The following is a 26,154-nucleotide window of genomic DNA, read 5'->3' as shown; positions in this document are numbered from 1 at the left end:
CTAGAACATATTTGAATATATTAACGTTTTTTCCTATTTTAAATTTTTAGATGTATCGACTTTTTTTTTGTCACGAATAATTTGGACCTCATTATGGTCTTGATGAAAAAACAAATTTAATTGTTACTGCCAAGCTTTTGACTTATTTTAAGGTCATCATCAAGGAAAAACAATCTTAAAAATGTCAACAAATTGACACAATTAAGTTTTTAATAGATGGGTTCAAATTTCGTTGAGGACCGACTTGGTCCTTTTAGCATGCTCCCCCCTCTTAGCAATGCTAGACTGTTGGTCTTCAAAAAAATTTGAAATTTTTAGACATCTTTAAGATTATTTTGTCCTGATGACCTTAAAACGGATCAAAATCTTAGTTGTAACAATTGAATTTGTTGTTGATCCAGATTATTTGCGATTTTACTGATTTACAAGAAAAACAATTACCAATGGTGATAGCTGGATGCTGTTTAAAGTATTCGGGTTAACTCCATTTTTAAGGAGATTTGTCAATTTTTCTGTATTGCTTTCAGGATTGTTTAGTATCGTATGGACCTCCGAGGACAGCTGTGAATCCCCATTACTGTCCTTTTCTTCATAGTCGTGTATCCACTGGTTTTCAGGGTTTCTTGAGAGATCCTGATTCACGGCTGGAAACATATTTTTGACCCACTCGTTCATGAACTTGTAGGCCAAGTCGTAATAAAGCGTTTTTTGCCTGACGTTCTCCGGGCAAACGTAACACTGTACTGGAACCGTTATAGTTTTGAGGCAGTCTGAACAGTATGGGTGACCGCATTTGGAATTTCGATACAAATGGACAGTCTTTTGGGAGCTGAAATGAATGAATACGCTGCTTGAACAATCAAAGTTTTAGATAATTGAACAGTTAAGATTTAATATCAAATATACCATTTAGCGCACTGCTGTTTCCTGCTGTATTTTATGAAGTCCTCTATAGCATCAGTGAGATTGGTGAAATTTTGAACATTTTCAGTCTGCCCTGACATTTTTGACCTGCTCTAGATGGACTACAAAAAAAAAAAAAATGTTATAACCACATATTTCAATATTAAATGGTCTGTAAATACTAAAACTAGTACACAATTAAATTATATTTCAAGCATAAATAACTGAAAGAAGTCAAGAGCTAGTTGAATAGTGAATTGAAGAAAATGGTGGATGAATATTGTAGGAAATATGTCGATGCCTCGTCTACCCTAATCAGCCTTTTGAAAAGGTAAATCCTGTACAAATCAGCATAATATCAAATAATTTCAAACATTATGCATACATAGGGTGCTAAAAAATAGCAGTAAGTGAAACTAGACATCAGCAAAAAATTAAATTTGGACATCATAATCCAGAAATCCTGTCCCTTCGGTGATATTTTACATGTTAAGGATGGTTTATTATATTCTAAGTATGCAGAGGATACTAGGTCAGGCTCATTAACATTTTGAATAAAAAATTTTACAATAAAGAAGCCCACAATGTTATAAATTGGCTGAGAAAAATGTAGGACAACAAACTACCAAATCAAACTTTTTGATGAAAATCTTTGATGAGAATCTTCTCTCATTCTTCATGCGACCTATTGTGAAATAGATGCTAATATGCCATACCCAAAAAGTGCACTATTTTTCAGGCCTCTTTCCTTATTTCCCTAGGTGTTTACCGTTTAGTAGTTTTCCGGCTTACAGCTTATAGTCACATGTAGATGTAATATTCAGGTTTCCTCAACTTCCTTGCAGAATCAGTGTTGAATTACACCAACCTTCCTTAAAAGCCTGTTCACTTAAGAATCCTGTTAGGAGTCTAAGTTTTATCCTGCTGCTTGATGTATTCGTTGTTTCTTTCCTTCTGAAACACGCTAGGATATTCTTGGATTGTATCCAATGAGTGAATTGTATTTTCCTGTTTTTATTGTCTTTTTGACTAAAATACTCATTGATAGTGTGAATCCCTATGCTATTGAAGGGCTCAGAACCATTCCATGCAAGGGCGTCTGCTTTCTTGTTTTCCTCAACCTCTACATGTCCTGGGACCCAGCAGATAGTAACTTTACTTTGCATATCTAATTCATTTATTTTTGCAATTCAGCCCATTTTTGTGGGAATATTGTTTGGGCTTAGTGTTCTGATAGCTGCCTGACATTATGTTCTTGTTTTTGTACTCTGTTCAGGTTGATCAGAGTAGAACTCTCATTGGTGTGGAATTCAGCTTGGAATATACTGGTGTTCTTTCCCATGAGTTCTGAGTATTTGGTTCCAAGGCTGAACACCTTGTACTGCGTGTACCAGCAGATAGTGCCATTCTCGACAGAGAGATCTCTTTTTCCATTTTTTTGGTAGCTAAGCTTGTCTGGAAATTTTGTTTGAATTCATTACTGTAGAATGTTAGCTTTATTTGGGCTTTCCCCCAGAAGGGTCGTCACACCCCGATGTACTGACCCTAGTGTCTATACATCAGGGAGTTCACCCACCCAGCTAGCGGCTGGGTCGCTGGTATCCACCTTAAGCCAGATGGTCAATAGATCGTCGCTTCCCTACCAATGGGCTCTGACAGAGGTTATCAACAACAACGCCCTATCAGCCCCAAACACATGCAAACTATTATCTAGCCTAACATTAATTAAATTAGATAAGTCAATCACACATATAAATAAATTCATACGTTACATTGTATTTAAATACATTCATGCATTGCACTCATTCTGATCAGTCGATGAAGGACTGGACATTTCTCCATCAACCTACACAGTATTAATAATCTTACCTAAATTAGAGACAATGGGGTACTTTTATAAACATTCTGCCATCATCACCAAACACAAACACTTCTAGAGGGGCGATGGTGACTATATTTAACCAACACCCCTCACCACTCACACTAATAAATACAAACACATAATGACAAAACATGTATAAGTTGAGTTTTACTCCTGTTAGTTGTGTCTCTTTAGAGATAAAAGTGCAGTCACATAAGATATGTTACCATGCACGGCAGAGTCGGCAAATTTTTCATTGTATTTTTAAGATCTTAAATGGGCAATTGTCAGTAAGGCCAATTATTTTCTTTATTCTTGCCTGCTGAGGGAAGTAGATTTTTTTTCTTCTTTGAAATGCTGGGAAACTTCTTTGATTGATTTATACTAAGTGAATTCATCGAATCGTTTCTTTTACCACCTTTTTTTTTCAGTTCAACTTTAAGTACTTTAGTGTCGATTTGCATTTCTGGTCCAAAGGGACTGAGAGTTGTTCTTGCTTTTCCTCCAATCTTCAGTTTGTCAGCATGTACCATAACAAAAGCCTCGTCTCCTTTTTCAGAAAAAAAATGCTTACACGATGTTATTTATACTGTGACAGCAATTGAATCCATGCGTTGAGCGTTTGGATTTTATGTACAGAGCAAATATTTGTGTTCGTACAAGTCTTATACATGTATATTTAAAAAATTGAAACAATGTATAAATTAGGGTTAAAAGGTTTCCCCATTTGACGTACATTAACTCAACTCAAAGCTATAATGAGCTTTTTTTATTTACTATTGGGTTGTCCGGAAAATAATGCAGGATTTTGGTATTAAACAAAAAAAAAGAAACTAGTTACTTTAAAGCAATGTTCTTTAATCAAAANATACAAATGAGTAATCCTGTAAACGTAAACAGAATATTTTATATAGATTTTTTTTAATGAAAACTTAAAATCCTGCATTATTTTCCGGACAACCCAATAGCTTGTTTTGGAGGAAATGTTATCTTATATTTCGACCTCAACAGTTTAACTTATGACTTTTCCTTCTTGAAGGTGGGATAATAGATCATCTCAAAAAACCACAACCAGTTTTTATCCACAACGTTTTGGATTTATTTGAGTCCTTCCTCAGGTGAGTTAACGCAATGGTTAAAACAGTGGTCATCAGTCATTAATATTTTATAACAGTTTATTTTAAAAAAGAGCCAGTGTGATACATATTGAAGTCTTTCAGATTCCGAACAAACATTTTAATATGAGACAGGTTCAAAATATTAAAACGTTTGTTCAGAGTCTGAAAGACTTAAATATGTACCACACTGGCTCTTTTTTAAAATAAACTGTTATAAAATATTAATGACTGACGGACACTGTTTTAACCATTGCGTTAACTCACCTGAGGAAGGATTCAAATAAATCCGAAACGTTGTGGATAAAAACTGGTTGTGGTTTGTTGAGATGACCTATTATCCCACCTTCATGAAGGAACAATCATAAGTATGAAGGTAATATCAACATTATCACTACTTATAGGGCAATGTTTCAGCATAATCATGCCTTTTTTTACTTATTAAACCTTAATTAAACCGTTTGTTTAAAAAAAAATTAAAAGTTATATAACAGGAATATAATGACCAAAACAAATAAGGAAAAGGGAAAGTTTAATTACTTTTTCTCCAAACCTCTTTGAACCGTTCAATTCAGCTCCTAATTGCCTATTAATTATTATTGCATAAAAAGGTTTGCTAAAATAAAATATAATTAAATTAACAACTTAGGGTTAATATAAAAATAAGGCTTAAACAAATTAAAATCGCCATTAATCAAATTAAAAAAAGACAGTTCATTTGTTAAGATATTTGTAACTATACAATATTAATACTTTTAACGCAAAAATAAGTTTAATATATTAATTAAAAATAATTAAAATGTAATGAAAAAGATTCACCTCAGGAGCCGGCCCTTGACAACCTGTATACAATCATAACAATCTTCTAACCTCATTGTTTGTTGTCTGTTTCAATGATAGCGGGAGGCCGTTTCGATACATTTCCCTTATTTTAATAAACAAATTATTTTATTTATTTTCGTTTAAATATATAGCCTTAAATGTTAAATATTTTCTTAAAAAAAGAAGCGTTGTTTAAATAATTTTTTAAGAGTTGGTGTGGATTCTAACAAAATCTGATGGGCCGGTTCTCTTGGATTTGAATGTAAGTAGGAGATTTTATTTAGTATTATAAGTTATTCATCTCTATGAAATATGATTTTTGCGTATTACGCATTTATAGGGCTAAGTGTTGAATAATACATTTATTTTTTTGATAAAATAGAGTTTAAATTTCTCTCTTACTCACTTTTTTCTCACTCACTCTTTTCTAAAATCTTTCTAATATACCTGTGCACTGTTTCTTTCTCACCCCCCTTTCTTACTCTCCTCTCACTCTCTCCCCTAATTTTATCTGTCTCACCTAACTCTCACTCTCTTTCTCTCTCCTCTAGCTCTCTCACACTCCCTCCTCTTCACTCTCTCTCTTTCCTCATTGACTCTCTTACTCTCTCTCTCCGCACTCACTCTCTCTCACCTAACTCTCACTCTCTTTCTCTCTCCTAACTCAGACATTCTCTCTTCTCTCTCTCTCCCCCCTCTAGCTCTCTCACACTCCCTCCTCTTCTCTCTCTCTCTCTCTCTCTCTCTCTCTCTCTCCCCTAATTCTATCTCTCTCACATTTAACTCTCATTCTCTTTCTTTCCCACTTTCTCCTAGCTCTCACTCACACTCCCTTCCACTCTCTCTCTCACCTAACTTTCACTCTTTCTCTCTCCTAACTCATACATTCTCTCTCTCTTCTAGCTCTCTCACACTCCCTCCTCTTCTCTCTTTCTTTCCTAATTATCACTCACTCTCTCTCTCCCCTAATTCTATCTCTCTCACATTTAACTCTCACTCTCTTTCTTTCCCACTTTCTCCTAGCTCTCACTGACACTCCCTTCCTCTCTTCCTCCTAACTATCACCCACACTCTTTTCTAAAATCTGTCTAATATACCTGTGCACTGTTTCTTTTAATTCTTTATCTCCCTCCTCTCTCTCTCTCTCTCTCTCTCTCTCTCTCTCTCTCCTCATTGACTCACTTACTCTCTCTCGTCAATCACGCACTCTCTTCCCTTGCAATCTCTCTCACGCTCTCTCACCTAACTCTCACTCTCTTAACTCAGACATTCTCTCTCTCCCTCCTCTTTCACTCTCCTCTTTCTCTCTCTCACACACATTCCCTCCCCGTCTCTCTCTCCTGTCACACACACTCTCTCTCGTTCCTCACTCACTCGCTCACTCTTCTCCCACCAACACTCACTCCCTCTCTCTCCCTCCATAACATTCACGCTCTTCTCACTGAATCACGGCGAGCGCTGATGAAAAGTTCTTCGACATTAAAATGTTAAAAAAACGTTAGCGTAGTTAGTAGAAACCTAAAAAAAGCATAAACGCGACATCTCAACGACAATAAAGTTTTAAACGATGTAAAAAATAGGTACAAATCACGGATTTTGGAGATAAATTGGAAAACTCTGAATGCTGTTTCACGGCATGAGCGTGAGCTACGCTGAATAGGCATCTCTCGAAGCCGACAGTAACAACTTCTGCCATTAAACCCATATTTAAGGCTATTAAAAGTGTTTAAATAAGAAACATGATAAAGAAAAACTTGGATCCCTGTAAAATGAACATCGGTGAGCAACGCATGAAAACTACAGCTATGAAGGATCGGAGAGTCACTTTGTAATGAAGTAAACGAAACATTCGGTGACCAATTAAGAGCTGACAATATAAACAAACTTACCTAGATTAAAAATTTGCTATATTGCAGGAACTACAGAATAATGATGAAAAGGTCTTCGACAACGCTCTTAAAATGTTAAAAACCGTTACCGTGTTAGTGGAAAATCGCTTTGGATGTTCAGAGGGTATTTGATACCACCTGGTAGCCAGGTACTCTTGAAGCTTTTAGATAAAAACTTATCCAAGAAATCTGTATCTTCACTCGCGAGATTACTTCACAAATAGAAAATCCAATTTAAGTTTTAGTTGCCATCAGGAGTAAATAAAAACAGACCACAAAACTTTGTCCACAAGGTTCATGCTGAGAACCCGGATACTGCTGTATATGCTCTTGACCTTACCGTTCTCCAGCCTTATTAATGCTATCGCCTTTACAGATGACATGCTGATGTGGATCACTGGAAAAAACGGGTTTGAGTTAAGTTCGGATTCAAACTTCTTTGCGTCTGGTTGAAGAATGGGTGTCAGAATATAAAATTAAATTTAGCAAGGAAAAGTTTAAAACCATACATCTTTATAGAAAAGTAAACCCTGGCACGGAAAGTATCGTGGTTTATCTGGACACCGAAAGGCTAGAAAAAGTTACTAGCCTGAAGAACCTCAGTGTAATCTTCGATCTGAGGTTGAAGTGGGACCTGCATGTAGAACATTTTTGTAAGAAGAGTGGGCAATTTGTTATTGTGATGTCCAGAGCAGCGAAACTGGGCGATGGTGCTTGAGGCGCTCAACAATATATCAGGGTACTTTCTGTTTTATGTAGTGCCGGTTTAGCATTCTGCTCTAAAAATTAACAACAGAAAGAAAATCGCTCTCGCTCACTCTCTCTCTCTCTCTCTCTCTCTCTCTCTCTCTCTCTCTCTCTCTCTCTCTCTCTCCCTCTCCCTACCTACCTCNCTCTCTCTCTCTCTCTCTCTCTCTCTCTCTCTCTCTCTCTCTCTCTCTCTCTCTCTCTCTCTCTCTCTCTCCTCACTCACCGCACTCATTCATTCACACAATCCCCCCTTCTCTCTCACTCTCTCTCTCTCTCTCTCTCTCTCTCTCACCTCACCTCACTCATCACTCACACATTCCCTCCCCCCTCTCTACCTAGCTATCTGTTACGTTAAATGTAGAAGAGGTTGGTAGAGTCCTAAATTTACGAATTTTTTAAATAAAACTATATTGATGCATTAATTCTCTAAATAATTAAATAATTAACCAAACACACATTGTTACATACACGTACACACATTTATTTATATACAGATATAATCGTTGTACAAAAATGTATAAATGAATTACAGTAATTACACGTAAAAAGAGCCCATCATGCTAACAATATTTATACTAATAAGCATTACAATTTTTACACATAATATGGTGTTATTTGCAAAAATATTTATAAGGGTAGAAGATAAAGAAAACAATTTATTATGTAAATACAATGAATATATATGTCTAGATTGTCAAGATTTGTTTAGCGAATTGTGAAGTTAGTTCAGAAAAATATTAATTGCAACTTAAACAACCCAAAAGGCAAGGATTGTGTTCATTTCATATAATTTTTAGTCAAATGTTTAAGGAAACATCGATCTTTGAGATTTGACACAAAGAAAAAGGTGTCACTGAAAATTTATTTGTACCCAAGGAAATTATGTATCGTATATATTATATATAAAAGATCTTTTGGCAACTGGACAGACAGCCTGTGGGCTATTGTCTAGGATGTTTTATGTACTGAATATTTTTTGTAAAATAATTTTTATTGTAAATAAACATCATTATCTATTATCTAATATTATATATATCGTATATAATTAGGTTATTGGCTAGTCTTTGAGAGAAAAAAACACGATTGAATAATGCTGAATGCATAATTAATTTGACGTGAATGTTTAACTGTTATAAAATGAATATTTTATATATGATGGACCAGAATAATCCTGTAAGGGTAAAAGTAGTAAAAGTAAAAGGAAGATAAGTAAAAGGACTTTAGGGGTTGAGGTCATTTTTTGTTACAACTTTGAATTAAGGGGATCGATCATTGAGCACGGGAACCCGCAGTCGAACCAAGGCCCACGCCGGCGTCTGCCTTTTTAAAATTTATTTCCCCGTACGAAATTTCTCAAATTATTGTCGCGAATAAATAACCGGGCCCGACATCCCGAGTTTGCTCGGATCGAGCACGCTCTCGTCCAGGGTTGGGCAATCATGGAATCAATACCTGTCGTGGGAAAGGGCTTGGTTTACAGAAGCAGAACCGCCAGTCGAAAGGCCGGCTTCTCCCGGAAAGGTTCACTGCTCCTTGGTCGGACTTCATTTTTTTTTTTTTTTAAATTTCGCAACTGCCCAGAGAAACACGCGATCAGCGATAACGAAAATTAACGTCAGCAGCTGTGGAGTATTTATTTTATTTTATTTTTTTAAATCCATGCATGGTTAAACGTTTTAAACGCTTATTATGGACGCCTGCTTCACGGCATTCGACAAAGATTGGTAAAAAAATTATCTATCTTCTAATTATAAAAAATACGACAATGTTTAAACATTTCCGTTCAGGTGAGATCAAAAGACAAACGACCACCTCATGATCAAGTCCCGTATCCATTGGCAACCCCCTAACAATGTTTACTAAATCCCATTCTTGTCCAAGCAATATTTTTAAACGATTAATTTATTTAAAGCTTTAAATATTAAACCAACGCCGAATAATTTATTGAATAAAATATACAGGAAAACACCCACGTGGTCGTTCGGACGTCATAAACCCCCAAAAAAGGCCGGAATCATCTTCTGATATCTGTGTATAATGTAATTATTATCAAATTGTTTTTTTGTTTTTTTTCTTAATCTATGAAAATAATAAAATAATTTAGGTTTTTGAATTATAAATGAATTTATGGTTTTGCGGCAATCTTGTCTGGCCGTCATTTTTAGATATTTTAGGCATTTCAAAGTTCTCGTCGTTCCAAATTCGTTTAAATTTCTGTTTCCTGCTGAAGAAGCTTCTTACTACAAGTATTTCAACGAAATAAATTTAGAAAACTCGATCTGTTCTTGAATATTTGTTTTATTTATTTATTTATTTTTAACGTTACACAATGTACACACCTCAGTAATTACAATTTTATGAAATCTGCCAATAAAATGAAACAAATTATGCCATCCGAGCCTAACCTTAGCTGACAAACTTCAGCTTTTTAAAATTGGTTTTATATTTAAATTTCACCAAAGCAGGACACTGTATTTGTGTTTAAGTCTATATTTATATCCAAAAATTTAGTGATTTACAAGCTTGAATACCAAATTGTTGAAAACCAAACAAACTTTGATCCTCAATGTGTCCCAAAAATTAATTGAATGGTGTCATTCCTTAGTTCCATATAGGGAGAAAGTAGGAATGCCGCACGAGGTAAGAATTCGCTCCAGCATGGCAGAGAATCTTTGGGGGTTTGTTTTATTAAATATAGTACTGGTAGTTTTGGGTACATAACTTGTTTTGAGTGTGAATGTATTTATTAGCGTGAATGTGTAGTGTGAGACGGTCGATGGCAGAATATTGAGTACACCTTCCTCGGTTACGTTAGTTATAAAATAGGTGTAAAGGGCTGTACGCTCAGTGTATGTAAATAGGAGGGAAGGTATTTAAGAGTGAAAATGTGACTGGGTTTGTATCTAGGGTCTGCTTTGGTGCTGGATTGACGGACAAGACCGAGGTCTGACCCCTGACTGCCAACACCCAAGGTAATTTATTGAAAATTACAATAGCTGGAATTCCGGTGGACTGCGAGGCACAACTCTGTATGCGTGTATATAGGTACCTACTTGTGCAGATTTTGGGTTATTTAAATTCAGATAAACTTTTTGTATCTTAATGGATCCAAAGATGCTCCGCCCCAATAATTTTTTCGCTCCTTTAACTGCGGCCCCCAGTTTAGCTCGATAGGATATCAACCCTCAGTATATGGCTCGAAAGCTGGGAATTCTGTCTCTTGAGCATTTTTTAAACAAAGACGTCATCACATTGCTCCAACTGGTTTCTAACCTCACCAGACAATGATGAATTAGGCAATAATAGGATGCACTTCAACAAACGTGTTTGTATGTCCTCTACCCTTCCTGGATAGCTAACTCGGGTCTTTTCTGTTATAAGATCCCACAACTAAAATTTAAATAACAATGTCATTTAAAATTCGGTAACTATCTCTAACCACCCATGACACTTAAATTGCCGATGTTGGTTAGGTAGAGCGTACATGAAGCATGACTTCGTAACTTCCAAAAACCCATTGTTGCGGATTCGTCCTGCATTGTACTTATAATAAGTTCATCAGGGCAGTAATTTATAGTTGTTTGTTGTTTTTATCTTTAAGATTGTTTTGCTCTGATGACGACGTTAAAATAGGTCGGAAACAAGGCAGCTATCAATTGAATTTGTTGTTTCATCCTAACCATAAGCTCCAGATTATTCATTAATAAAAAAATTGGTAGATACGTCTAACATTTTAATACATTTTTATCGCAATATGCTTTATGATTTCTGCCAAGATAACATACTTAACATAATGCGCAGGAGGGCAATTCGACACACCTTCAAACCCCGGCATGACTAAAGAACAATACCATGTCCGAAATAAAAAGATTAAAAATCAATGATGATAAGGATTCGCTCTGTAACACTCAGTTACCAATATTTTGTTAATACTCATTATTGTGATTGATTATTAAATTTGGATTGCATTATAATTTAGAATACCATTTTGTCACTATTTCCAAGAGAGGCTAACTTATCTCATAGCAAGGAATGACAGCTTTTCTTTTTGGCTTGGAGATATGTAGATTTTACGACAATGATAAGGAAAACTATCCGAGAGCTGCAACCCGTCCTAAAACTTGTCTGCTCTTCCGGTATGACCCAAGTACTTAATCTGTTATTAACTATTAAAATAACATTTTTTTGTTAATGTTAAAAATGAGTCTAGAGCAACTCTTCTATAATTAGCCGAGTCGTTCGGATTTCCTTTTTTTTAAATAGTATCCTTAGTTCAATTGATGACCACTTTTTAGGGATCTGAGCCGAAACGCATTAAATAAATTGAAACCATAATTTTACCACGTAGATGTTAAAATTATAGTAGAACTCATTACAAATTTGATCTAAACCGGGGTTTTTAGTTTATTTTGGGACTTTATCTTACAAAATCACTTGTGTCTACTTAGTCTTCGGTCATTCTACTTCTTGACACTAATATAATAACTTAATAAGCTCCAACCTGTTTTCAGCACGAGTAAAAAGGATTATCTTTTTTAGGCTCATAAAGCATTATTGGTGTCAAGGAGTAGGATAACAGTACCTAAGACACTAAGATAATGCTCAATTTAACTCTCAAACTCGTCGACTCTAATATTCCATTGCATACCAAATATAAAAAAAAAAATTCTCCAAAAAATATATATTTTGTGTGTTCACATTCTATTGACCGTTGGTTGTATTGGAAAATTTCTTTTACTTTAATTTTTATTCACAGACTTGTTCTTTATAAACAATTTCTACACAAAATAAAAATAATTTGTTGAAGTCTTGAGGAGCGGTCAAGGATGAAGTAGTTTAGAAAAACACCTTTTTTTGCCGATATTCCGACCTTTATTCGTGACATCTTCAAGGCATAAAGTGTGGAATATACAAAATAAAAAGTGAGACACAGAAAACCGGACACGATACACAATTCCAACCAAAACTGTCCCAAATAAAAACTCTGTTATTTTGAAGCTGCAATTCGAAAACATCAGAATTGTATGAAGTAGTCGTGTTTATAATGATCACCTGATAATCAGAATTTATTTTTTGGTTTTTGGTTCGTATTGCCTCGCTGTGTTTCACCGATCAGCTTTTTTATTCACAGTCATTTCCTTATAAATAAATTCCTACAAGACACGTTCACCAATACCAAATATCCAAAAATGTTCCTACAATAAATAAATGTGCTGGTTATTTTGAAACTGAAATGATTTGAAAACATCAGAATTTTATGAAATAGTATTTATAATGATCGACCTGGTAATCGTAGTTAATTTTTTGGGTTTTGGGTTCGCCTTGTCTCGCTGTGTCTGACCGTTCACAGCATGTTTTCGCTTTTTCCCATTAACTCTTGTTTTTATTTGAAAATCAATTTAAGAAAAACTATTGTAAATCTATCATGCTCGAATTTTTATTCATAGACTTTTTCTCATAAAAAAATCCCTCACGCAATAAACCCAGAAAACCGGATACAATGTTGAATACCAAGCATCCAATAATATAATAATAAATAATATAAACTTTTCTTAAGGTTTTATTTAAGAAATAAATAAACAAAATTTCTATTTAAAAAAATCAAAATCGTCTGGAGTATTCATTTTGATAATGATTGTCATGTCTTTTTGTTGGGTTTTCTGAGTGCGGGTAGTCTCGCTGTGTTTGACCGTTCACACCATGTTTTTTCTCATTAACCGTTGGTTGTAGTAGAAAATCAATTTGACAAAAATTACTCCAAATTTCATTTACTGCTATGTTTATGTAAAGAATTTTCCTTATAAAAAAATCCTTATACAAAATAATCCCAGAAAACCCAGAATACACATCCAAAACTATGATATACAATCAATAAATGTTTGTTTTTACCGAAATTAATTTGAAAACATAAGAATTAGATGAAGTAGTCAATGATAGATGTAATCATAGTTTATTTTTAGGGTTTTCCGTTCGTCACGTTTCGCTGTGTTTCACCGTTCAGCATGAAAAAAAATTTTTATCCATAGACTTTTCCTCATAAAAAAAAAATCCCTACACGAAATAAACCAGAAAGCCTTACACTTTCTTGAATACACATCCAAAACTGTTCCTATAATACATAAATGTTTGTTTTTATTGAAAATTGAAAACAATGAGATGAAGTAGTCGTATTTATAATGGTAGATGTAATCATAGTTTATTTTTAGGGTTTTCCGTTCGTTATGTCTCCCTGTGTTTAACTGTTCATAGCATGTTCAACTCTATTTCCATTAACTGTAGTTTTATTGGAAAATCCATTTAATAGATATTCCTCTAACTATATTTTACTACCATTTTTATTTGCGCGTTTTCTTATGAATAAATTCCTGCCCTAAACGAACACAAAACCCCCGACACGTTCGTGAATACCAAACATTCAAAATTATTTCCCCAATAAATACTTTTTTACGACTGAAATTCATTAGAAAAGATCAACATCGTAAAAATTTCCCTAATTTCGAGGTCCGCTTGACCAATTAATACATTACAATTAATTAAGGTTTTTAGTAGAGATGAAAAAAAGTTAATTTTTGAAAAATGGCAAAAAGGAGGGAAAACTCATAAGGTGGGGTTGAGATAGGAAGTTGATGTCCGAGTGGATCGAGGTCACGATAGCTCAAGTGGTAGAGCAGGGCGTATCTAGACGAAGATCGTGGGTTCGAATCCCGCTCGTGCCATTAACTTTTTTCATCTCAACTAAAAACCTTAATTAATTGTATTGTAAAAATTAGTCATATTTATAGTGATCACAGGCCTGGTAATCACAGTTTATTTTTTGATGTTTTAGTTCGTCTTATCTTGCTGTGATCCACTGTTCACTGGTTTTATTGAAAAATCAAACTGATAAAATAAAAAAAAATTAATAAACTAAGTTAATAAACTCTCTAAATTTTGTTTATTAAAGTTTTTATTTACGGACTTTTTCTTATCAAATAAACCCTACACGAAATAAAAACCCCAAAAACCCGACAAAATCCACAATTCCAAGCATCCAAAACTTATTAAATTTATACTTATTATAATTCCTTTAAACTTATTATTTTTTTACTGAAATTCATTTGAAAATATGAGAATTGTGTGAAGTCATATTTATAAGGACCGATCAGGTAATTATAGTTTACTTTTTGGATTTTTGTTTCATCTTGTCTCGCTGTGTCTGACAGTTCAGCATGTTCATATTTTCCCCGTTAACTCTTAAATTTATTGAAAAATTAATTTAAGAATAACTACTCTAAATCTACCAGAATTTTTATTTTTTAATAATTAATTATAAAAATTACTTCACGAAATAAACAGAAAACCCGACAACTCTTAAAATTGGACATCTCTGACTCTAGAAACATCGAAAAATTATGTATTAATTCTAAATGTTGCTTTTTGATTTGTAATCTGTTTAAAGTCACCTTTCGTAAATCGTCATGACTTATTTCCAGCTTGATTAGGATAAAAATGAAAAAGGCGGCCCCAGGGCTTTCCGCACCTCGACCTGAGTAGGTCAATTGTGCTCCTCTAGTTTTTACAACTCAGTGGCCGGCTTCAGGTTGTTGATCAACCTCCAAAGCCTTGCCAGCGGTTTTCCTCTCCTAGTTGCAACAATCTGCACCTTCATAAAAGCATAAAATTTGTTCTGCGGTCTCCTCCCCTTCCCGGCAGTATCTATCCAATTCCTATCCGGTGCTTCTTAGGTGACAGTGCTCTGTTAGGAGTCCAACCAGAATCGTGATTGCGGTTGCTTCCAGCAGTTCCTTTGTAATTTTAGCGGATAGCTCTTCTACAAATCTATTCGCATAGCTCTTGCCTGGGGTATTCTTTAGACTCGTTAAGGATCCATTTTATATCCGTTAAGGATCTGTTCGGGACCTAGAGAGTACCTGGATCCCTCTGGCCAACATGTCAACTTTTCATAGCCTCTAAGCCCCGAAGCCCAGGAACTCATGCCAGGATCAGGCCATGTGTGTTGCTTCTTCCAGGACCTCCAAACATGCTACCTTCATTTCGCATGATGCTAGGACCTTTATACTACCTGACTGTCAGGAAAGATGGCTATCTTCCGGGAATGCATTCTATGTATTCTACTGGCTTTTATTTCACTGAGCTTGATTAGACATAGTTTACTTTTATTTTGCTTTCCTAAATGAAAATAAATTTCACAAGTACGCGTAATAACGTAACGACAAAATCTCCACAAAGCACAAGCATATTTAACAATAATTAAATTTAAATTTGACTAATAAGTAACAATAATGAAGAATTCATTTTCCGGTCAGTATTGTTTCACTGATTTCTTGCAATTTTCATATGTTCAAAATATATATCCTCGTTTTCCGACGGTGGCGTCAGGGAAAAGTCTGTATACAAATCCTAAAATAACTCCGCAAACATTGAGAATAGATCGACTGCGAACACTGTTGTTCCTTTTTTTTTCATTCAAGGATGTGAAATTTAACAGCAAAGATTAATATCGCGCGGTCCGTCTTGTCCCGCCTTTTTTCCCTTTTGAGCCAGTTAAAAAGAAATCTCGTGAAAATGTTATACCTTAAAACAATTACTAAAATTGTTAAATAATCATAACGTTAAAGACAACGATAGTCGGTGTACTCATATACAGGGTATTGATTTCAACTCATTTTAAGTTTTTATTTTTATTTTTGAATCTTTGTCTGCGTGAGCAAAGGAAATCAGCCAGCCAAATGCAACAAATTGGCCAAAATGAATCATTCTTGATATTTTCAAGTAAAATAAATAAACAATCTCGATGAACTAAATATCAAAACACAAAATACGATATTGAAAAAATTTAACGTTCTGATTATTTATTCAGAGAGTGTATAAATTAGTGATTACAAATTAATTATTTCATGTTTAACTATGATTATTTGAACATTACAGTCGATTTTAGCTTTATTTGTTGGTAAATCTTGCAAAAATATTGATAAATTTGCATCAGAAATTTTACTAATCTTATTTTTCATATATTGAATTTCATTGTTTGATTATTTGCATACTAAACTGGGTAAAAAAAAAAATGATAATCCTGGTTTAGTATAACAGGACAAAGTTGCTTTGTTGTTTTAAATTGTTTGAAGAGCATATAAATGCAAAAAAATATGTATGTATATATAAAATTGATTTTTTTCAGGTTATTTACAGTTTTTTTAATATTTTAATATCTCTCATACGTTTTGGCCTTGAGTGAGCTGTGAAAACGGATCAGATAATAATATCTTTGTTTTTCTTTAATGTTTCATGAAAACTGCAAATTCAGAGAATTATTTATTTGTTAGACAAATATAAATTAGACACAGAACCCTTTAAATGCTCAAAGAAAAATTGATACTGACCTGCAATGGTCAAAGAGGAACGATGGTCAGAAATTTAGTCATAACACTCATAAATGATCTTTTCTGTCTGTCTATCCTTGCTGGTTTCAGCCGTTCGGATGTGATTAAAGAAGAAATTGCATTGTAAACAATTTTGTTTTAAATTTATAGCTTGAATAAGCAAAAATTGGAAACTGCAGGAAAATAACTGCCATTCCAAGTTTTGATAACACAATCCTTCTTTCTGTTTTTCATAAGCTCAGTTTATTAGCTCAATTTAAATAGAAATATAGATAGATAATACATTATTTACAAAGAAATGAGATAATCTACTACAAATGAACAATTTAAAACATGTAGGATTAAAATCATTGCTGAAATTGTTGCAAAAGAAAAAAACAACTAAAAATTAGATTGCAAGGATATTGCAAAGCATAAAGTACACTTTTAAATTATATGGCATTGTCTTTGATTTCATAAACTGAAAAAGTGAGAATATGGAGAGCAAAAGAAAAGCAGACCGCAGGCAGGCATTACCAGTAACTCAAAGCATACTCAATCAAATTGTACAGATTATTATTGCTTGTATTTATAGAAATGAACCAAGGACTAAAATTCATGTAAGCCGTGGGCTATATGCCACTTTTCAAGCAGAGACTTTCGTTAACAGAAGAATAGCTATCTACACAGACAGCCAGGCACTGAGAGCAGACTCGGTAGTAAACTTCAGAGTGGTTTGGGATTGCGTTAGGTCCTGGCTAGACATCACAATAAAATTACCTTTGTCTTACCAGGGCACACAGGGCAGAGGGGCATCGGAAAACCAAGGAAAGTTCGATGAGGACACCTATTGGCCCTGGACTCTTCTGTGGCAAACAGCAAAAAACATGAACCATTAGAAAAAAAGGCATGCAAAAAATTTATCTCACTAAATCTACGACGTGATAGGACTAGAATGACAGTTGGAGTGTAGACTCTAGAGGCATATAGTCTTAGATAGCAGAAACAAGATGCAGATATTGCCAGGTAGAAGTTAGAACATGAGTCAATGGAGCATGTCCTCTGTTGGTGCAAAGGCCTAGTAGGCTGCGAATTATTTCTCGTGGAAGAGGAAAAACCTGGGCCTGAAGGATACACACGAGGGTCATTGAAAAAGCTTTTAGATTTTGTAAAAAGCCTTAAGCTTAATGAAGAGCCTTTAGACAACAATAGAGATGTCAATAGACATTGGTTGCAGTGCGCAGGTCGTAAAGCGGCTGACTTCTCTAATCCAATCCAATCTAATCTAATATGGATTATTTGAACCAACTAGATATTTAATTAGGAGATCCTTACTTAAAACTCCTTACTTTGGCTAATTATACTTTTTACTCAAAGCAAGTTATTGGGTGTTACAGAAGTCAAAAATTTTATTTTGAGAAAAGACCTGACTGTAATGGAAAGAGATATTTTAACTCTTCTACAAAATGAAATGAAAGAACCAATGCTGGAGAAAAAAATTAACCATTAAATATTTTAATGGACTTCGAAAATCATTAAAAATACAGTTTCAAAAAATGGACCGAGTGCCTGATTTCACCTTACTACCAGAATTTAGAGGATTGAGAACTAAACTGGATTGACTCAAGTTTGCCACTAATAATTATGCTGATGATGTTTTTGCTCTAACTGAAACGTGGCTGTCAGAAGATATTTTCATGATATATTGTTGTGATTGATCATTATTATGTTAATCTCATGACAAAAATGATACATCAAAAATGTTGTTTTCTTAGCCATGAGTACAAACATATAAAGTATCAAGTTCCTGTTACTGATAAATTTAATGAACATTTATTTGTTTTAAATTGAGTTCTTAAAAAATAATTTTAGTTTGTAGTTACATTTTAACCAAATTGAACAGATTTTTATGGATATTAATATTTTTAATTTTAATATTTGGAAATTATAATATTACTTTAATTGAGTGGAATGAATATGGATCAATTAGGAAAGAAAACTGTTGTTTTTACAACCAGCTCATTGAAATTAAAAATTTTTCTTAATCTTAAGCAATTAAATTTGATATATATTAACTTTGAAAATATTTTAGATTTGGTTTTAAGTATTATTAATTCATAATCTCTGTGGAAGTTGGAATTACGAGTATTTAGTACCAGTTGATCCACAGCATCCTGCCATGTCATATTTCACCAATACACCACATTCAAATAATATTAGACCCATTAATTTGTTAAATTTTAATGCCACAAATTTCTCAACATTTAATAAAAGCATACTCAGTACTTCAATTAGTCAATCGGAATGCGTTGTTTGAAGGCAAAAATGTTGATGATTATGTGTAAATATTTTATGATGCCTTATCTGAGGTAGATAGGTAGATAAATGAGTGCCAAAGATTGTCATTTCTAATAATATATATTCATTAAATCATTAAATCATCATGGTTAAATGCTAAGTTAAAATGGCTAAAGTTCTCCAGATTGCGAGTTGAGCGCAAAATACTAACAATGCCATTTTGAATATGTTAAATCTTTTGAAGATTCTACTTCTCATGATCCTAGCAAATTTTGATCTTACACAAAGAATCTGAAATCTTCCCCTGTCGTTCTTAGTAATGTTCGCTATTTAAATAAAACTAGTCCCTGTGAAAGTTCTGCAGTTGATGTATTTACTAATGTTTTTTTTCTTTTTGCAATGTTTATTTCATTTGTAATGGTTAGTGATGGATTGTAATGGCCTTATGTACTATGCATATATGCATATTAGCCAAGCCAGACAATATATTATGCATATGCATATGGGGGGGTTATCGTGAATAAAGGGCTAGAGGCGACAGAATTGAACCCACGACCACAGGGTCTACAAGCTGAGAGTCTAACATGCTAACCACTCAGCTACCATGGTCCTCCACTTTATGTTCATCTTAATCATGCTGAGATATTGGCTTTCCCTTTACATGATAAGCCTTAAGTTTTATTTTTGTAATATTTTGTTCTTTAAAATAATTGAAATATGTAACAAAATTCTCTATAAATTTATGATAAAGAGTTATTACGGTGTTAAAACACTTTTATATTTTTAATGTTAAAGTGATTAAACAAAGGAAGGATGAATCGACTGTCAGGATATGCAGTCATCAATGTCATGATGACCACATCTTTAATCTCTAACTTTCTAGTAAAATAATTTAAAAAACCTCAAGTGTGAAAGTTTTTCAAATATCTATAATTGAAATTTGAACAAAAGATTTGTTATAAACTTCTAAATTTCCAACAATTTGTCATTATTTCTTTTTTCTCTAATGTGATGATTGTCGTATGAATAGAAACCCTTAAAAAATGTATTGACCAATTGACAAAAGGTGTATAATTGATTGTGGATTTGATGTAGGTTTGTTGATTTATTCCTTTGAAAACCGTTCGACAGGTTCAATCGTCGATTGCTTTAATAAATCAATATTTAATCATCTTCCATTCTCTTCTGTAAGTCACACAATGATAAATTTCACCGAGACCTTTCCTTGGTGAACGAGGATTTTTTTTTTATCGAAAGCCACTTTGGCTTTGATACATTTCAAAAGTGTAAATAAGTGGTTTTGAAAATAGAACGATGCCCCTTTTCTAAAGGCTTCAGACAGGAAGTACAGACTGAATCGAAGTTTGAATTGCCAAAGGATGAATAGGAAAATCCTATTGTTGTTTCCAAATGTCCTTTACGTTAAACAATTTATATTCTGATTTTTTTCTTTTAAAGTGATGGCTATTTGAGTGTTGGGGAGTTTGATGCAATATGCAGGGCATTGTTCAGGAATGACAGGGGCAAAGTTTACAGCCTTCCTGAAGATCAGCTGCAAGAAATCTTTGAAATCTTCGACCTGGACAAGGTATAAAGGTAAACTCAGTTCAACGGGTGTTCTAAATTGTTTTTTATTTCCAGGACTCACAGATAAGCAGGGATGAGTTTACCTACTGCTGGAACAACTGGATCAAAACAGTATGACAAAAGTGAATATGTTTAAATAAAGGTTTTTTTTTTTTTTTTTTTTTAAATTTCAGATTGTAAGACCAGTGAGTGCTTTCCTGATCATTGATGTTCAAAACGACTTTATTACTGGATCATTAAGCATAAGCCAATGTTCAGCACAACAAAATGGTATTGAGGTAAAACCTAATTTTATTTCTTTCAAGATTTAGACTTTAGGACCAATTGTGAAAAGTGTACTGAATATTTTTTTATAGGTTGTAGAGCCGATAAATAATCTACTCGAAACTGTAAATTTTGATGCTGTCTTTTATTCGTTGGATTGGCATCCAAGTGATCACGTCTCATTCATAGACAATCTCCAATACAGAGCCGTACACCCTTCCAGTCCCGTGCGTGTAAATTTGTATCAATTCTTTAAATAGGAATTTTTTAATTTGTATTTTTTGTAAATTGTCTGTTGTAGATAAGCGCAGAAGAAGCACAAACATACGACACCGTCATGTTCGACGGCCCCAACCCTTTCAAGCAGAGGCTGTGGCCTAGGCACTGTGTACAGGATTCTTGGGGCGCCGAATTACACAAAGACCTTAAGGTATCTCCGCAATATCTGTATGCATGTTGTAAGTTAATTTATTAACCAGCTTTAAGAGCAAAAAAAAAAATGTTCTCGGAGATTTCTTCAGTAGTGCCATTAAGCATAACTGAATGAAAGAGAAGTTCTAGCATAAAATGGTGTTTGCAACGTACTCTGGAAAATTACTCAACGCCAATTTTGGTGCTTGGGGTTCAAATAAATAGCAGAAAGCAGGCACGGCCAAGAGCCAGTGTTAATTACATCTAGTCAGGCGACATTACAAGGAAACGAACTGATTTTTGCAGCCTGAAATAAGTTCTACCTTGCGTTTCTTAAAATATTCAACACCCATTTGTAATAAAGTGTATTCATTATGTAACATTATACCATTAAATGTATTAGTATAAATATATAAGTGCAGTTGAATCTTAAAAGAAATTAATGTTGGCAAATTTTGAAATTACGTTTTCTCTTTTATTCCATCTTTTTAAATATAAGTGGTCCTTGTAGAAATCATTTTAACAACATTTCTAATAATAATATTGAAAAAAGCACATAATCATAAATGTAATTTTTATTAGTATAATTAAACCACTTAGCACTGGACTGCTCTCAACTGATTCAAAACCTGCGCCAGTTCAACATTCAAAGACTTACAGATCAACATCCACTTTCCCATCTTCACTGTTCTTATAATATGTTGAATTTGTTGTGAACATATTTCAAATTGAAACAGGCTAAATAAAAAATATTAGTCAGTTTAGACATTCAGTAGATTCGTGTGTTGTAAAAGTGCTTTGTTCAGTAGTTGAATATTGATAAATATCTAGCTTGGTAGAAAAACTCTATTCAGCATGCTTTAAAGTAAGTTTGTCAGGTTGAACAATAAGGGTCAAAGTATTTACTGTTGAACTTTTAAAAAAGAACGAAATTGGTTTAATTACCGAGGTAAAAAAAAATCACCCATTTTAGCATTTAACTTCAAAAATAGGTTTTACTTAGTTCTAATTACAAAAAAAATCAAGAGGAAAAAAGTTTGATGGAAAGATTGGTATCAAACTTTTATAAGCGCGTCTATCCTCTAATTTTAGCGTTGCACCAATGCCAATTTTCCTTATTAGACAACTAACTTTTAAAACCCCATTGGATCAAAACGTTCGTGTAATTAACACATTAGATAATCAATTTGGTGAACATCGGTGGGAAGGGGGTGGAATGGGTGATATCTCCAATTGGCCCCGTGAACTTCACCCCTTAACCTTTCCCCTGGCCAGCCGAGAGTTCTCACCCCATTTAAAGTTTTCACAACCGACATAATTCGGGCGAATTAACACCTGGTATTTTGCAACTGACACTTTTGCCGCATAAATGGCTGCCTGTGTAATAACTTGTTCTCGTGGCTGGTAATGGGGGTAAAAAACTTTTTAAATGTTATTTTTACATACAATGCCTTTTCCCCCCCTCCTATTTTATTTTATGCGAGATTTTAACGAGGATCAGCAAATTGTAGTTGCTGTAAAGTGATCAACCAATTGTCTGATTGAAAAAAAAATATGCGTGTATATGTTAAAATATAATAATTTAATCTTTTCCCTAACAATTTAGCAACAAACTATATCTAAGGAATTTTTATAAATTTAAGTCTAAAGGTAGGCTTTCAAACTATATTGATCTATTTAAAGAATTATTAACATTTTACCTGTAAAGTAATTTAACTTAAAACTTTAAGGTTGTATTTGTTGTAATAAGTAGGAAATTTTTAATAATCATTTAACCATTTTTTTTTTAAATATGATAACCATTCTGTTTGTCTAAAGAAATTATTACTAATTAATTATATTTGTCTTATCTTTCTATCTTTTAAAGAGCTAATTGTTATTAAAAGTGAATTGTTTTGATATTTCTGCTTTGTTCAATAACTGTAAATTATTTTTAATTATGAAATTTAATCAGTTTCTTTAAAGATAATCTTCTATTTGAATAATAAAGAAATGATTACCTATTGATTATATTTGTCAAATCTGTCTATAATTTTTTCTGATATTGCTATACTATTTTTTAATATTTTTTATTTTGATTATATTTCTTTTTTCATCCTATTAAAATGTAAATAGTTATTTCAATTATCTCTTTTTTTATATAAGTAGTCCTTAATTTTTTCTTAAATATCATATTATAAATTATTTTATCTTCTTTATCTAAAACGTTTTTTAATATTTTTCTTCCTATTTAATCACTTTTTCTTTCTTGTAAATAGCAATTTAATTAGTTCTCTATTTTTTCCATCTTTGATCACATGTTACTGTACTTTTCTGTCATTCTTATTTAAGCCAATCAGTAGTTTTTAAGGCTGTCAACCTCCAAGGGTTATAACTGCCTTGAGACTTCATACTCTTTTCTTGTGTTGTCAGCTGTCCTGTACATCTTTCCTGTACATAATAGCATCTATAGACTTCAAAAATATGCTGGATTAACTGTTCATCTCATGTGAACAGATTTGGAGTGGTTCATGAGCCAAATTGTATGGCCATGCATCAGCCAACTATGTCCAATTCTTATTCTTACTACAGTTTTTCTAGTTTGCATTCGCAATTGAAGATTTCTACGCTCGAACTTTTAATTTGTTCTTATGCCTTGCATATTTTCTTCTACAGAAAAGTCAAACTTTGCAACCATAAGAGATACGATTATATTCCTTCTTGAGATGCTGCTCTGTTCATTTTCTCTGTGTCTGTGACCTTGTATTAAGGAACAGATCACTGTAGAAATGTGCAGACCTGTATTTTGAATGATATTTATCATATTTAGATTCCTCTTACAGACAGAATCAATTTTTGACTGTACCAAGCTTTGGTTCAGTTCTATTGGTCACCCATGAAAAAGACATCAAAATTTTGAGTAAATTATTGTTAATTATTTTTGTATTTTTTTCTAATATTATATTATTTAATTCTGGTAATATTTTGTTCTTTAAAATTGTATGTATTATTAAGTAGGGGACTGCGATGACAGAGTAGTGGTTCTGGGTTCAAATCCATAGCCCATGGAATTTTAATTCTGAATAATTTGCTTAATGTCCCACTACCCATTGGGTATCATGATGAGTACAATATTTTGTAAAGTGGTTTGACCGTTCATCGTGATACCCGGGTAGTTGGACGTTAAGCCCTCCTGTGTGAAAAAAATTACTTTCAGCCTTTCATTTACTTAATTTGTAGTATTGTTATTTCTCTTCTTTTCTTGTATTGCAAAATATATAATTTTTGAAATAGTAGACTATTGTTATACTTACATTTTTAATATTTATTTATTTGAATTTATCTGTAATTATATTACTTTTTTACTCAATTCTTTCTGGCATTACTTTATTTTTAAAGAAAAGAATTCTCTTTTTTCTTAAATAGCAAACAAAAGACTATATATATTTATCATCTTTGTTGTGTTTAATGACATGTTACTATCATTTATTTGTTTTTTTATACTGTTTGTATAATTATGCATGTTTCTATTAGATTATTATAGTGTTTTTAATTCTTAATCCTGTATTCGCTGTATTTTTTCTTCATTGACATTCCTGAAACATCCCTCATTCTTCAAATTTTTCGATATTTTTTACAATTCATTTTTTTTCAGATTGTAGAAAATGCAACAAAAGTTTACAAAGGTACAAATCCCGAGGTGGACTCGTATTCCGTTTTCTGGGACAACAAGAAACTAACCCAGACGACCCTTGTGTCTCAACTTGAGCAGAAAAACGCAACTGATATATACGTATGCGGCCTGGCGTATGATGTCTGTGTTGGTAAGTCGGTCAGTAATATTTCGATGAGTTTATATTAAATGATGTGGTTTTCAGGAGCGACGGCTGCGGATGCCCTTTCGATTGGTTACAGGACTATATTGATAGAAGACTGCTGTCGCGGTGTCGACCTTGCAGATATCGACAAGACGAGAAACACAGTTGTTAAAAACCATGGCGTCATAGTCACATCAAGCGAGGTGAGTTTGTTTGGATGTTCTCGTTCAGTCTGTATTTTTAATTTTTTAAATAAAATTATTTAAAGGTAAAAGCTATGGTCGAGGGAAGAGACCGCCGTCCAGAACTCGGTTACAAACTCGCTCTCGAGCTCAAGAAGAAGCAGGAAGACGAAAAGGATAAAGTCGACACTGAATGACACATTACATATCCAAAATCTGTAGTCATTCATTAATTCAATTTAGAATTTGTCACTGTCATCAGTGGCTTAAGCTTAACTCACAAACTAGCCTTCACAAATAAGCTTAAAAATATCAATTATCTGTGACTAAAACAATCCGTCCAAGTTGAGAATGAGTAGTAATATTTTGAATTAGAACTTGTATTCTTCTAAATTGAATTTATGTTTGTAAAAATATTTAAAAGAGAGAAAACCTATCAGAATTATAGATTAAATAATTAAAAATGAAAAATCATTACTTTCCTCTTTCTGGTTTCTTTTTCAGGTAAAAACTTCAAAATTTAAATCTTTTTGTAGCTTGATGAATATGCCACTCAGGACTGTTGTGGAAGCTTAAGCATCCTACCAGCTACTTATTACCTCATCCTAAGATCCTTTATTTCATTCTTGCAGATATTCCACAGGACAACTTCCTCATTCCCTGCTTTAAACCTCTAACCTACCCATACAATCTCCTATCACCCTTACCTTGCCAATAATGCTGCAATTATTTCCACTGATAAAGCTCCCCTCACAGCTTCTCGTTATTCCTAAAATCAACGAAAACAAATAGTAGTCAATCTAAATAAGAAAACGTTACCACCAGCGTACTTCAACAATGTTCCCATCGCTGTTGCAAAACTACCTTGAACTCTACCTGGACAAATGACTGACATACCACTATAAATGACTTAAAC

General features: G+C 33.5%; 2 protein-coding genes across 4 annotated transcripts in view; one reads left to right on the top strand and one right to left on the bottom strand.

Moving 5' to 3' along the window:
* The window catches only part of LOC106667844 (BRCA1-associated RING domain protein 1-like), a 29,305-nt gene that overhangs the window by 2,434 nt on the left and 717 nt on the right, over positions 1 to 26,154 (bottom strand). Inside the window, exons 1-3 of one of the 3 annotated variants that reach the window (XM_014396057.2) lie at positions 16,721 to 16,830; positions 907 to 1,025; positions 442 to 829 (exon numbers count right to left, since the gene is read on the bottom strand). In XM_014396057.2, coding sequence (XP_014251543.1) covers positions 442 to 829; positions 907 to 1,004 — 486 coding nt within the window. In that variant the 5' untranslated portion in view covers positions 1,005 to 1,025; positions 16,721 to 16,830. Of the gene's footprint in view, positions 1 to 441; positions 830 to 906; positions 1,026 to 4,698; positions 4,806 to 16,720; positions 16,831 to 26,154 lie in introns of those variants that run through there. The other 2 variants (XM_014396056.2, XM_014396058.2) reach the window with 2 other exon arrangements.
* On the top strand, positions 8,826 to 25,673 carry LOC106667845 (nicotinamidase). The gene is made up of 9 exons (XM_014396063.2): positions 8,826 to 9,064; positions 20,456 to 20,585; positions 20,639 to 20,695; positions 20,758 to 20,862; positions 20,941 to 21,075; positions 21,150 to 21,278; positions 24,894 to 25,062; positions 25,117 to 25,259; positions 25,325 to 25,673. The coding sequence occupies exons 1-9, from the start codon at positions 9,030 to 9,032 to the stop codon at positions 25,433 to 25,435; spliced, it is 1,014 nt and encodes a 337-aa protein (XP_014251549.1). The 5' UTR covers positions 8,826 to 9,029; the 3' UTR covers positions 25,436 to 25,673.

The sequence above is a fragment of the Cimex lectularius genome, unplaced genomic scaffold (assembly GCF_000648675.2).
Source record: "Cimex lectularius strain Harlan isolate CLEC.00 unplaced genomic scaffold, Clec_2.1 scaffold95, whole genome shotgun sequence".
In the NCBI taxonomy this organism is placed as follows: Eukaryota; Metazoa; Arthropoda; class Insecta; order Hemiptera; family Cimicidae; genus Cimex; species Cimex lectularius.
The sequence above is the reverse complement of the archived record's forward strand: the minus strand, read 5'-3'. Positions and strand labels throughout refer to the sequence as shown.

Excerpts from the sequence above, each read along its gene's own strand:
- LOC106667845 (XM_014396063.2), top strand. The coding sequence starts at position 9,030 with ATGGACGCCTGCTTCACGGCATTCGACAAAGATTG. Across the intron at positions 20,696-20,757 it reads GGAACAACTGGATCAAAACA|ATTGTAAGACCAGTGAGTGC; the intron begins GTATGACAAAAG and ends TTTAAATTTCAG. Across the intron at positions 25,063-25,116 it reads GGCGTATGATGTCTGTGTTG|GAGCGACGGCTGCGGATGCC; the intron begins GTAAGTCGGTCA and ends TGTGGTTTTCAG.